Raw genomic sequence first — 12,781 nt, 5'->3', positions numbered from 1 at the left:
CCCTCTGTCGCATTCTATCTCGAGGCAAACTCGCGTCCGCTGCCTTTTCACCAAATCCCGACTCAGCGATCGACCGTTGTAGAGAATATCACCTAACGACGGCCCACGTTGACAAGTCCACCCACTCCCTCGTCTTGGACTCGGAGGCGAAGAAATTGAGGATATATTGGTTTCGGCGGCGCAGCAAATAACAGGACACTCAAGCTTCTAGCTGCTTGCATTCGTCGGGACCCGGATCTTGAGCGTTTGCGACCCAGAGACATCATCGGCTTGGCCTCTTGGTCGATCTCAAAGAAGCATCGGGCTCGGACTTCCTTGTGGTCCAGCCATCGCGCAAACCAGGCAAAGACGAGTCGTGTGATATTTTTGGTGTGGTCAAGACGCCGTGGAGATTTGCGGTCTCTGGTCAGTACTTTCCTTGATCTGTTTTTGTGCTCTTGCCCGCCGGAGCAGTCATTCGGCCGCGGGTTTTTCTGGGTCTGCCCAATGCGTCTGGAGCTACCGGAGGGAAGGAAAGCCTTGTGAAGGACAGTTGGACTCCCACCAGCTATTTTGCGAGGTTGGGTTCAAATCTACCTCTTGATGCTTTGCCCGCCCTCCAGGACCCCGGAGCTGCTCTGCTTTGTCTACAACTATTTTGTATCCTCCTTGTTCTTAGAATTCATCTTGTCTCCTTTATAGCATGGCTTCAACCGCTGGAAGAGATGCCGCTGACACCAGCTTGGACAGTGCTCAGGATCAGCATCAACAAGAGCAGGGGCAGCAGCAGCTTGTTGATACGTCGACAACTAGCCGAAATTCGGATCAAGAGCTGCCAACCCTCAAGGACTTCTTGGGAGGGGACTTCGACTCTTTTCGACCCCTTCGTCCTCAACCACGTCCTTTCATACCAGGTCTCTTCATACCAGGAATCTCGGTCCTCTACCTTGACGGTCTACCCATTCGAACTTACAACATTTGTGGTATCACATACAACATGCAGCAACCACCCAACGAGACTAAGAGTACCGTCAGTCGGTTCACGATAGACAGGAGGTGCATCAAATACTCGCTGGAAGTCGTACAACAGCCAGAAAAAGCGCGAGCATGTGGATCAGGTCCCAGATGTATGCCACCTGCTCAGCTATGAAGATTCCTGCTAACAAGCAAAAGCATCAAATGACCGGAGACCGGTCGACCCGCCTCCAGTGGTCGAGCTCAAAGTGTTTATCAACGATGTCGACACCACAATGCAATACGATGCCACGTTCATGCTTTATGCCAGCTTGGAAGTTGCTCGGCCAATCGCAGGGGGCAAAATGCACGTACCTCCCGCTATCCCCGTATTGGCCGGCGTAACCATAGCGAGCGCCGCTTATCTAGAGAAACCGAAACGAGCTGCCTACTTCATCTTTCCAGATCTATCCGTCAGACACGAAGGCTGGTATCGACTCAGATTCTCGCTCTTCGAGGGGGTGAAACACGATCTCGATGCCGATCTCGGAAAGCCATTTGTCCGCGCCGAAAGAGACTGCGATACCTTGACCGCTCCTGTCCGTCACGAAGGCGTCTTCAATCGCATGGAAGTGCTGTCAACTCCGTTCCAGGTCTACAGTGCCAAGAAATTCCCAGGGCTCAATCAAAGCACCGCTCTGAGCATGATGGTAGCCGACCAAGGTTGCCGAGTTCGCATTCGAAGAGACGTTCGGCAGAGAAAGCGACGCCAGAAGTCTGGGGCCGATATCGACGATGCCCCAAGTTCATACCAGGGTACTCCCCAGCCCGGCTATCGCAATCTCGACCACTCCAGATCTGAGAGCCGCAATAGCATTGGTACTCAGCACGAGAATGATGACAGAAATCGGGATCCCGCCGAAGCCCTCTGGGCTCGCCAAGATGCTGTAATGCGGGAACAATACTTGAAGTACGGTCCCGGATCCACAATAGGGCTACCCAGCGCTGTACTACCTCCGCCAACCACGTCGATGCCTCCACCGCCTCCATACAACCCATCTGCTGCGCGAAGGCCGTCATTTGACAATCGGCCCAAACCATCATTCACGATGCCAACTCCTGTAGTTACGCAGCCTTCCACAGCGCCGCCGAACCAGTCTTCGGTCCCAAGGCCAATGACTCCAGATACTGAGAGAAGCCTCACTCTCCCGCCGCTCAGATTTCCTGGTGCGAGCGCGCCGAAACCAGATTCACAGGCTCTCAGATACAATGTACCGGCACCGTCTGCCACGAAAAGGTCTTTCAGCCCTGGATCTTACAGCCAGGATACCTCCTTGAAAGATGGAGCTCGACCTGGCATGCCACCCGCACATTATCCACCACCACCCCCTCCAAGTGGCAACGACATAATCGAGCCGGATGTTGGTGGCGAGGATGGTGACGACGATGAAGATGCAGAGTTGTTCGCCGATGCGTTGATATACACACGTGCGGATGGTACAAAAAGCTACAGATACCGTCCGGCTGCCGGTTATTTTCGGTGATGAATGGTAGCAGCGACAGCCACAAGACTCCGCAGACGCCCGCTCCCACTCTCTGTCTGTGCCGTAATGTACTTGGAGTGGCATTTTCTAACTGATTTTGGTTCAAATGCACACGGGTAATCGGACACACAGGACACTAGGGTTTGGCGTCTTTTGATTTACACAATAAAAGATCAGCGATATGCCTTTCATGCCTCTGCTTCGCTCTCTCGATCCATTACTTGGGCACCAGATACATCGTTTGGCATTTGTTTTCCTTTTCGTTATCTTTTGGGGAAGCGGTACGGAGAAAGAGCGACCAAGAGCACGTATGGTGCAAGCAGATCAATCTAGGCGATATAGGCCGGCATGGGCCGAAGGCAGACTGAATGTGATTACAGATACAAGACTGAAAAGAGACGTTTGCAGGGATCACAATGGGGAACAGTTCGGCGCACATGATGCCAGACCTTTGCCATCTGCTAGCCGGATTATCTGATTGGGACCAGATTACAGGAAGCCAGACTGGAAGCACTGTGTTTTGGGTGTTATCCCGTCTTCCTATATATGGGCAGATTGACAGATGATATTTCGACTTTTACTCTTCCGGAGGTGGACGAGTTGGGAAATGGCCATGACGGAGCGAAGGGGGCGCGCCTAGCGTTCTCTATTTGGTAGTTGAACAGAAGCCACCTTGGGCACTTTCCTCACAATCATATCTGGCTCGATAGTAGTTGCTGCCTTCTCTCTCCTCCGCATCTGTCCCTCTCTAGACTTCGCCTCCATCGTGATCCATAACCCTTACGATTAGGTCCATAGTCACAGCAATACCCCATCATGAGTTTGTGTATGGCACACTTACCACAGGGTAGACTTGTTCCCAACGTCCAGGGGAGCTCTGTTCCACTACAACAACAGTAAGACCTCTCTTCGCTACATTGGCATATTTTTCTCTCCGAGAATCAGAAGCTGGGAGGCCCCTTTACGCCCCTCTCTCTTTCTCCTGGGACCCCTCCGAAGACCATGCGCGCCAGCTCGTCCAATCCCGACGGGCAGCCTCTCACCACTTTCTCCTCCCTTCTGTCTCTTCGTCAATGAACAGGCGTCATCGTCCGAACAGACGGCAGGAGCAGGCAGGGGACAGTGGGCAACCCGTCATTCCTATTCTTGGGCTCCTAAAGGATTCTGCGTGCCTAACTTTAGAGGATCGAGTGAATCCCCAAAGGTTGCCGTTTAGGGCTCTTGCACAAAGGGAACACAAAAACGAAACCCTGGAGGAGCGAGTGATCCTGAGCAACGAAGACGTCAGTGGTGGTGGTGGTGATATGCAAAGGAACCTTCAGAGCAGAGCAGAGCAAGAAAAGTAGACGGAGAGCGAGATGCTGTTGTTCCTTCCCGCGCCCAATCCACTCTCTTTCCCATCAATATCTGATTTGTACCGTTTAGGGAAGTACGTTGCCGGAAACGGAAAAAGCGGCGACGAATCATATTTGCTCGGGGGGGAACAAGACTGCTCGCCTTGAAGATTTTGGTATTTTCAATGGGAAAGGTTGTCGATCTGATGACGGTGACATGGGTGATGGTGGTGATGGTGGTGGTGGTGCTTCACTGACACACATGGGTATTCTACGAGTAGGTAAGCTTATGTACTCCATTCTAGGCCTCCACACAAGCAAAACCTCGTATCATGCCTGGAAAGACGGGCTATACGTCGGGAATACACTCTGCGGTGGAGTGAGTAAGAGAGACTAATCAGTGGGAAATCTCTTCTTGATTTTTCTCTTTGGGGCCTTGGTAACTGCTTCTTCCTCGAAAGTACGTTACAAAACTGGTAGCAAGGACATGCATATTTCCTGTGTTCAAGCCGGCCTCGTGGAAGTACCGGCACCACCTGGTCATGTCCTCCTCACATAATTGCGTAGCATGGGCTGGCTGGGGAAATTGTCTATGACGGGCCCGACAAGGCTGTGATTCCCAGGGCTAATTGAAAGGATGAATGGCAAGAAATTAGGGGCAATTGATTGACCTTTTCCCCTCAAGGTTGAAGATCGCCCATGGAACCCCATTTCTTTGTGGGATGGTCAAGCCTCGATCTTGACCTCGACCGTGTACACCCTCTGGTTACCCCTCAGGACATTGCGATAATACCAGGCCTCGTACTCGGTCTCGGGAAAGACGCAGGAGGAGTCGATCCGCGTGGGCGTGATGTTCAGCTTGGCGACGTGCCCATCTTCCTCGAGCCGGAACGTCACCTTGCTGAGGTCGCGGACGAGGCGCAGCAGTCTCAGACTGATCCCTGGCCCATCATCGTCGTCGTCGTCGTCGTCGTCGCTGCATGGTGGTGCTGGCTTTGTAGCTGTGGCCTCTTCCAATAGTCTCGCGTCGCGGGAGCCCGTGACTGCGATGTGAAGCCGCAGGTCGCTGAGTAGACTACATTTGCTCGCCGGCAGGGTCATGTTGAAGAAAGAGGCCGACGAGGACTCGGGCGCCGCTTTCCCCCCACTCACTACTCGGACGATGACGTCGAGCGTGATGTTCATGGGACTTCGGATGATGACTTCGTTGTCGTAGTGCTTGTGCTCGGATGAGAAGTAAGGAATGATGGGAACGTTGGCATCATCAGAGGCTGGGACGTGGACATGGGCCTCGGGCGCCGCAGTTGACAGCCACAGATGATGATGGTGTTTGTACTGCGTTACAGTCTCGCTCATGTTGTCGGCTTGCTTGTATTTGGACTCAAGACGTTTGGGGAGGTTGAGTTTGAACTGCTGTCCATCGTCTTCACAAGACTCAGCCAACCCCTTTATAGAGGAGGTCTTTTTAGAATCGGCAGCGCGGTGAGCTGATGTGACCACCTTCAATGCAGTGACGTCCTTCGAGGAAGTGAGGCGCGCTGCCTCAGCGGTGAGCCGATCTTCAGGAACCTCCATTTCTCGTACCCTGGGGGCCTGGTAGTGGTTGTTCGGGACACTTAGTCAGAAATACTCTTCTTAGTGAGCATCCCCCGTAGTTTGTCTGATCGCTCGTCGAGGGGAGGTCGATATCAGACAGGAAATGTGGTCGTTCTCCAGAGCCGTAGAGACTGAACGTCATTAAAACCCTCATAAAATGGTGATATCGTGAAGGGGGAGAAGTGACGGAGTCCGTGGTGACAGCACTGTGGGTAGTAACTGCTCGATCATGGTGAAGTCGTACGCGTTAAGTGACTTGTGATGATATCCAGCTTCACACCAGACTTGTTGGAACAGTTGTTGTGTTCCTTTCAAGTCCGAAAGACGTGAATATCGGGCTCGAGCCCGCCTAGCATTGGTGTAACTCCAGATTCGAAATCACTGTGGGCATGATAGGCCCTCCAAGTCACTCAAGTAAGTACCTCAGGCACTCTTGCCCTCCCTAGACTTACCAGGAGCGTGAGCACGCATTGGGTGCGGGCACCTTGACACCTCCGTGCTCTTAGATAGGCGAGATCTTGGTGCTCTCCAGATGGAGGTTGTCCAAACGTCTCACAGAAGTTGTCTCTTTTCCCGACAGTGCCTCGTTGCTGCCTACCATATCGGCCGTCAAAGATGAGAATACCTGTTTCCATGTGTACCAAAGCGAGCCAAATGTGGACATATTGAGCGGCTTAATGCTTCCCTTGGCAATCTCAACGGGGCGCTGATGGAGTTTTTGAAGCAGGCACGCCTGGCCCCTGAGGCGTTGGTGAAGCCTTTTGTTCCAGCTGAGAGCGGCATGCCTGAAGCCACCCGCCCACCTCCGATCGGTTTTCTCGACAAGAGTGCTTGCAACGGCCACATACCAGGGCTGGAGCTTTGATTCTTTTCGACAAGTCTCGACTCTCTTTACTCGCTCAAGAGCGCAATTTACAGTACTGTGAGTATGACAGATTGCCGGATACTGCCACCGGGGTCCATCCACGCCAGAGCGCCAGATGCCAGGAAAGCGAGCCCCATGGAGGACAACACCGACATCCGGCACTAGGTGAAAAAGTGATCTGCAAGTATTTAATGCAACCCCGTGCCGGTCCGCAAGCTCGTTCAGTCTGTCAACATGTGCCCGCAGACTCGAAGTCACTCCACCACGAGCGGCAAGATTAGATCATGTGGCACGGCTTTAAGATCTTTTTCGGGGGCTTCGGGGACTTCAAGTTATCTCGTGTGAAACCTGGAGGTTCCCGCAGGCTGAGAGCTGTTGACAGCAGGAAAGACGAGATCTACGGTTAGAAGATTATGGGCTACTAGTAGTGGCTTGAGCGTTTGGCGGACTGGAACAACGGCATCCCGGAAATATGACTTCCGGACGCCAATGATTGGCCAGAGACTCTCACACATAGCTGCGTATCTAAGGAGGCTAAGCCAATTTAAGTCTTAGCAGTGACCCTCATACCGGAAACAGACTAGCGCTGGATCGTGCAAGCATCCTTCCTGGACATCCCCCTCCAGATGCCTCCAGTTTTGTGGAATCTATTTCCCCAACCCCCCCTTGGGACACACTGACACTTTTGACATCAACCCTATTTTCCAGAGGCAATCCCTCTTAAGAAGGGCGGCCGAAACCCAGATTTCCACCCACGATTCTGTCATGCGATTGTAAGAATTAGCTCATGGGCGGCGCCTGTTCTTCATTGCCAACTCTGGACCATGTTAGCGAAACATGGATGCTAAGGTTAGGATTGCTATGACCCTAATCGCCGATCAATCCCGGAGGTCTTCTCCTTTGATCCAGGTACCTCGCTTCCTCAACAGCTTCCTGGACCAATTAATTCGCATGGAGTTTTTGCGCAGGGTTGAAAGGCCAATAGCCACATCCAGCCATGCCGGGAACTATTTCCTCCCTCGCCTTCTCGCCCTGAGTGCCCTGGCAAGTTACGGGAGTCCATATTGGCCCTTTCTCACACATCCAAAAAGGCAATGCTCCAGCCCAGCTCACGCTGCGCGCCGTTCGAAAAGGACATGGTCCTGCACATTTCCGGGGGAACATAGATTTCCATTTCTCCACCACGTGTTGGTTATCTGATCCTTGCTGTCCAACAGGTGACGCCCTGGGTCTTGTTTCCGGTCAGAAAATGGAATTCCTTAATCTACCATAAGATCCGCCTCGAGGGCGTCTGGTGCCTCTCCTAGGCACTTCCACCCACCTTTTCATCGAAGAATACCATATGATATCCCTTCACACATTGTGTTTGCAAGCCTGAATGCAGTCGAAATGTCGGTATCACCCACCAGCCTCCTCCCAGCTATCTCGGACTTCACGAGTCGGCAAGACAAGCCAGCGGAACGGCTAGGGTCTAGCTTCACCAGCGTTGCCTCGCGGCCTCTTCTCCCTCGGCTGCACCACTTGACGACTCCCGCGTTTCTGGGCGTGGTCACAACGCGAAAACATGTCAAACGAGCTCGAACCAACGTCACCATCGCGTGCGACGGGTGCAAACAAGCGCGGGCAAAGTGTGACGGCAAACGACCCTGCCAGAGGTGCATGAGAAAATCAGAAGGTTGCAAATACGATCATGGACAAGACCGTCGTCAACATCGGGGTTCCCAAGAAGCGATACAATCATTGACGGCACGGCTCGTTCGGTACCAACGCTTCGTCTACTATCTTCGCAAGTCTCCGCGTGGCGATGCACACTGTTCCCTCCAGCGCTTGAGGTCCCCGTCTGGGGAGGAAGTGACCGAGGAGGACCATAAATCCCCTCCTGTGGCCGACGTCGACTCCACGGCAGCTGTGCAGGACCTGGTGGAAACCGAGCAGGATTTGCTCACGGCCCCGGATATGCAGGATCCCGCGGCGTTGGTCGCGTGGATCAGGCATGATTTGGATCTTCTTGCCCTCCAAGCGTCCCTGCCAAAAGAACACTCTTCGGGCCTGGATGAGCGTGAGATGCCCGATCCGACTATTGATCCGACGATTGACCCCCGAATTGACAGGGCCGACTTTACTGTACAGAGGCTCTTGTGTTGAGAAGGAAAGTTGGTTTTTTTTGGGGCATGCCCACGGCAAGTTCCGGAACCGACCCGGGCTCACCTGCTTTTGGGACAAAGAGCTTGTCAACGTGGCAGATTAGTGATGTGTCAAGACGCTGTTGTTCGAGCATTTTCGGAATTTAGACAGAGGAAATCATTAGATGTCGCATTACTTGGAGAGTGTGCGGTAAGAGGCGCGCGCGGGTAGTGGAGTGAAGTTGTTTTTTTTGACTGTCACACACAAGACAATGATGGCATGTCACGGCAAATTCCAGGCGCTTCGGATCGGAGATTCTTTGATCCAGTTAGACACGAAATCTCGCATGATAATGAGAATAAAGATATCACGACGAATCGAGAGCTCGTATTGCTCTTCCATTATCACTACGGTTTCTTCCATGCCTAAAAGGGGGGAAAAGGTGGTCGTCCTGCGGTCGCGTAAAGGTCACTCAACAATTCCTCAGGATGAAGCATGATCTCCCCGCCTCGGAGGTCGATTCCAATATTATTTACTAACCCCACCTTCCCTCCTCCCTGCATGTGCTTCCTGACTGAAACTAGTTTTCAAAACTACACACCTTGCTGAGAAAGGGCTTCCTCCTCCTCTTCACCTCTTATGAATCTCTTGTTCGCGTGGCTGGGGACACGCCTGGGGCAGAGAAGCCTCCGGCTCTCCTCCTCCTCGGCTTTCCAAGGCTCAACTAGGCCTTTGCCGCCTGAACACCACCAGCGCCGCTGGACCCATCGCTCGCGGTCCGGGAGAGCCTTCGCTTGCTGACGAGGCGGAGCCCGCCGACCAGCATGATCAGCAGTTCTGCACCGAGGATGACGCCCAGGGTGACCATGGCGCCGATCACGCCGGCCACAGCCTTGCTGATGCCGCCACCGTGATGGTCTTTTGGCGTACTGGTGCTGGAGCTGGAAGACCCGACGTCACTAGAGCTGCCCTCGCCCAGCGCGCTGGGGCTGCATACGCCGGTGGAGTTGCCGCAGGCGTGGCACCACTGGGCTTGCGTGCCGATGGCGAATTTGTTCGAGGATGCAACGAACTCGGACCAGGGGATCGGAGAGCGGCCGGTGCCGAAGAGTGGGAACTCGACGGGCTCGCTGATGTTGGAGGTGGTGCCGTTGTGGAAGTAGAAGCGCACGCCAATGTCGTCCGCCGAGGGGTAGGCGGCGGAACCGCTTCCCACCGTGGCGTTCGTCACAAGCTCCCACACCAGGCTGGAGGCGTAGTCAGGAACGCCGTAGAAGAGGGGGCTGGCAGCCGTGAGGTTGGCCAGGCCAAAGTACGAGAACATCCCGCCGTAGGCGCCGAACTGCACGTTGAACACGTTCTGGCCCTTGCCGCTGATGGTGCCGTTAAGGGCCTGGACCACCTGGGCGCCGATTACAGCGCCAGTGACGGCCCGGATAGGTTCGCTCTCGTTGTACGCAAGGCCCCATTCGTGTTGGTCGGCTAGGGTGCGGAGTTGGAAGAAGTCGGCGTCGTCGGGAAGGGGGATGCTGGCGTTGTGGATGCTAGCCACGTTGAGCAGATCGAAGATGGTGTATGCGTTCTGGAAGCTAGTCTGGGACTCGGTGAAAGTCCGGTTCACGAAAGGATACATGTCCCTGTAGAAGCCCTGTGTGCGGTTCAAGGTCGCTTTGTATTGGGAACTGAGGAAGTAGTTGTTGGAGCTGATCTGGGCACTATATTATAGAAAAGACGAAACGTAAGATGGTTAGCATATATATCTCTTCGTTACACAATTGAAGCTTTCCCAATGAGCTGGGTCAAGTGGTCTTTCCACTCCCACTGGTCTAGGAAAGGAACAGGCAAAGAATAAGGGAAAACGAGCGCATCTGAAACTCACTTGGCGCAGTTCGTCGACCCTTGCAACCAGGCGGCGTTTTCGCTGCCGGCGCCATTGGCAACCGTCTGCACAGGAATAAGCTGGAAGCCGTTCAGCGGAGTCTGGACGACGGTGCCGTTGCGAAGTGTCTGGCTGCCCAAAGTCTCGCCGACGGGTGGGTAGAGTCCCTGGAGGAAGCCCATGGCGGATGGCATGAGAACGGTGTCGAGCGGCGCCGAGGCCGTGATCTGAGAGAGCTTGACAACGTCGGGCTCGATGCCGTGGATGGGGCGGCTGCCATCGCTGGCGATGTAGCGGCTGCGATAGTAGGTGCCGGAGGTGAAAACTTCCTGTTGTTTGGATTTTCCCGTCTCGGTCAAAATGCCGTCTTCATAAAGACCTAGGTAAAGTAAATGGTGCTTGGGTTATCTGCATACCTCGTAGCCAAGGTCTGTGAGACCGGATGGCGGTGTTGCCTTTGCAGTCCGATCCCCATGTCTGGAAAAGATGTAGACGCCGAGGACAGTCTCGGCGGCCGACGCAGTCGAGCACGCCACAGAGGCGAGGAGAAGAGCTGAGCTGCGCATGGTGACAAGAGCTATAGTGGTGATGAACAACCAGTCGTTAGCGAGGAATCCCGTCAAGAGGCCAGAAACAACACTGCTAGGTTCCTGCTCTGAGAGCTCCGGGTATAAAAGCTGACAGGATATTAAAAGAGCTCAAAACTATACCTTTGGCTAGTCGCAAACAACACCTTCGTTTTTACACAAGCACGGTATTGTAAGGTCAACCGTGTGCTTCGAGGCTGAGGAGAAGGAGGAATCACACAAAGGAGGGGTCGGGGGCTCTTACCGTAATAAGTAGATTGTCAGCGAAGGGCGACTGAGAATCTCTTATCGCCCTAGCTCTCGCACGATGTGGCTCGCACGAACAGGTGTAGAAACAGCAAGGGGGAAAACTCTATTACCCCGCGGACATCAGGCCTCGCCATCGGACTTGGGCGGCTTCTCCCTAGGTTGCTTTTCAGCGGGGAGTTCTCGATGCGACGTCGAAATCACAAGTGGGTGTCCGTGATCGAGAGACGGGGGAATGAAAGCCCAGTGCCAAATGTTTTGGCGACACAATTCGACCATAGCGAGAACGTGTCTGATCCAATAACAGTGCCAACGAACAAAGCTCTGAGCTTTTCCAGGGTTCAAAGGTGCAGGCAAGGGCAGGTCAATGAGGGGCAATCAGGGCTTTGGAATAACCGAAGTGGATAGCTAAGCTCTGAAAACCAATGCGGAAGGCTTGAGTTGCTTCAATTCTGCTAGCTTACCAACAGGCCGAGCGCTCTAGGCTGACGGTGCAGATATGATTCACCCCTAAGCACCAAGGGCATTGGCTGGCTTGGGGAATGGGCCCTCCATCGCCCATGCAGTTAGTGGGTTGAATGCCTCGCACGATCGGTGCGTGGCAAAGGCAAATCAGATGAGGAGGGAAAGCCACGAAGAGGGCATTGATAGATGTTCGAGAACATTTGAACTGACCAAAAGAGATAAGCCAAGCGAGCATCGTTGATCGTCAGCTGAGTGAAGCAAGTATGGTAGGTGTAGAAGAAGAAAAAGAAGAAGCAAAAAGGAAGGAGTCCGGCAAAGGCGGAAGACAGCTGCACAGCTCGCCAGGTTACGGGCCTACCAGGGTCCAGGGGCACAATGTTGACCCTGTCTGGACCGCAGTGGCTGGATACCCACCACGACTCACCTCAAGAGATCCTCGCTCGGGGCAATGAACTATCCTGAGGACACGGCGAGACGGATACTCAGTACCTATAACTCAGACAGGTGCCATGGTGAATGCCCTCATTTTGGCCTCGCCTTCTTTGTCCCCTTTATATCAGACTCCGCATACGATGGGCAAGGCTCAGCCAAGACTGTAATCACTGATACCTTTATGCGGAGTCATGCAAGGTATTACCTTATGGAGGCTCTTCTGCACCTTTTCAATACCCCTCAATATTAGATGATTTCATGACCAGGAGCTCGTACCTCAACCCAAACCCGGCATTACCGGTGCAGAGAAAGCCCTTCGTTGACAGCCCGCAGTGCTGTTGTGACTCCCCGTAAAAACATCGCAGCTTGAGCATTGGTTGCTGGGTGGGAATAGATAAAAGAGGTGATAATTCCAGAACCGAAGCGAAGTTGGAGCCTCAAGTTGATCGCAGAAGAGGTTCTGGAAACGAAAGCAGTCATGCGATGCCGATTGTATCCATGGAGGGGAAAGAGCTTGCTGCGGTAGGAGAAAGGGGCCGCAATGGAAGAGTCGGTGCCTGCAAGACTTTTAGGCACCCCATCTCCACGAGAACTCCCCATACTTTGCAGACCGGTGACGCCCCTTGCCGGTTTCTCGGGAGAATGAGGAGAAGAAAATTAGCCAGACTCCGAGACGGCAATGCGATCTCGGAGGACCCCAGATTAGCAATTCCTTGTCCACCACTGGTGCCACCGATCTCGAATCCCAGGTTTCGAGACCATCTCGGAGATTCGAG

General features: G+C 53.6%; 4 protein-coding genes across 4 annotated transcripts; 2 read left to right on the top strand and 2 right to left on the bottom strand.

Annotated features, from left to right (window-relative positions):
• Positions 1–682: 682 nt before the first annotated feature.
• Z520_10153 (uncharacterized protein) lies at positions 683–2,477 on the top strand (the record flags this gene model as incomplete). Its single annotated transcript, XM_016780647.1, has 2 exons — positions 683–1,106; positions 1,153–2,477. 2 exons carry the CDS (start codon positions 683–685, stop codon positions 2,475–2,477), a joined length of 1,749 nt encoding a protein of 582 aa, XP_016628250.1.
• A 2,060-nt stretch (positions 2,478–4,537) lies between these two features.
• Z520_10152 (uncharacterized protein) lies at positions 4,538–5,386 on the bottom strand (the record flags this gene model as incomplete). The annotated part of the gene is made up of 1 exon (XM_016780646.1): positions 4,538–5,386. The coding sequence occupies one exon, from the start codon at positions 5,384–5,386 to the stop codon at positions 4,538–4,540; it is 849 nt and encodes a 282-aa protein (XP_016628249.1).
• Positions 5,387–7,661: 2,275 nt separating this feature from the next.
• Positions 7,662–8,417, top strand: Z520_10151 (uncharacterized protein; the record flags this gene model as incomplete). The annotated part of the gene is made up of 1 exon (XM_016780645.1): positions 7,662–8,417. One exon carries the CDS (start codon positions 7,662–7,664, stop codon positions 8,415–8,417), a length of 756 nt encoding a protein of 251 aa, XP_016628248.1.
• A 703-nt stretch (positions 8,418–9,120) lies between these two features.
• Positions 9,121–10,841, bottom strand: Z520_10150 (uncharacterized protein; the record flags this gene model as incomplete). The annotated part of the gene is made up of 3 exons (XM_016780644.1): positions 9,121–10,111; positions 10,276–10,604; positions 10,692–10,841. The coding sequence occupies 3 exons, from the start codon at positions 10,839–10,841 to the stop codon at positions 9,121–9,123; spliced, it is 1,470 nt and encodes a 489-aa protein (XP_016628247.1).
• Positions 10,842–12,781: the final 1,940 nt, after the last annotated feature.

The sequence above is a fragment of the Fonsecaea multimorphosa genome, assembly GCF_000836435.1.
Source record: "Fonsecaea multimorphosa CBS 102226 unplaced genomic scaffold supercont1.28, whole genome shotgun sequence".
Classification (NCBI taxonomy): domain Eukaryota; kingdom Fungi; phylum Ascomycota; class Eurotiomycetes; order Chaetothyriales; family Herpotrichiellaceae; genus Fonsecaea; species Fonsecaea multimorphosa.
Note: the sequence above shows the minus strand (reverse complement) of the source record. Positions and strands in the feature narration are given on the sequence as shown.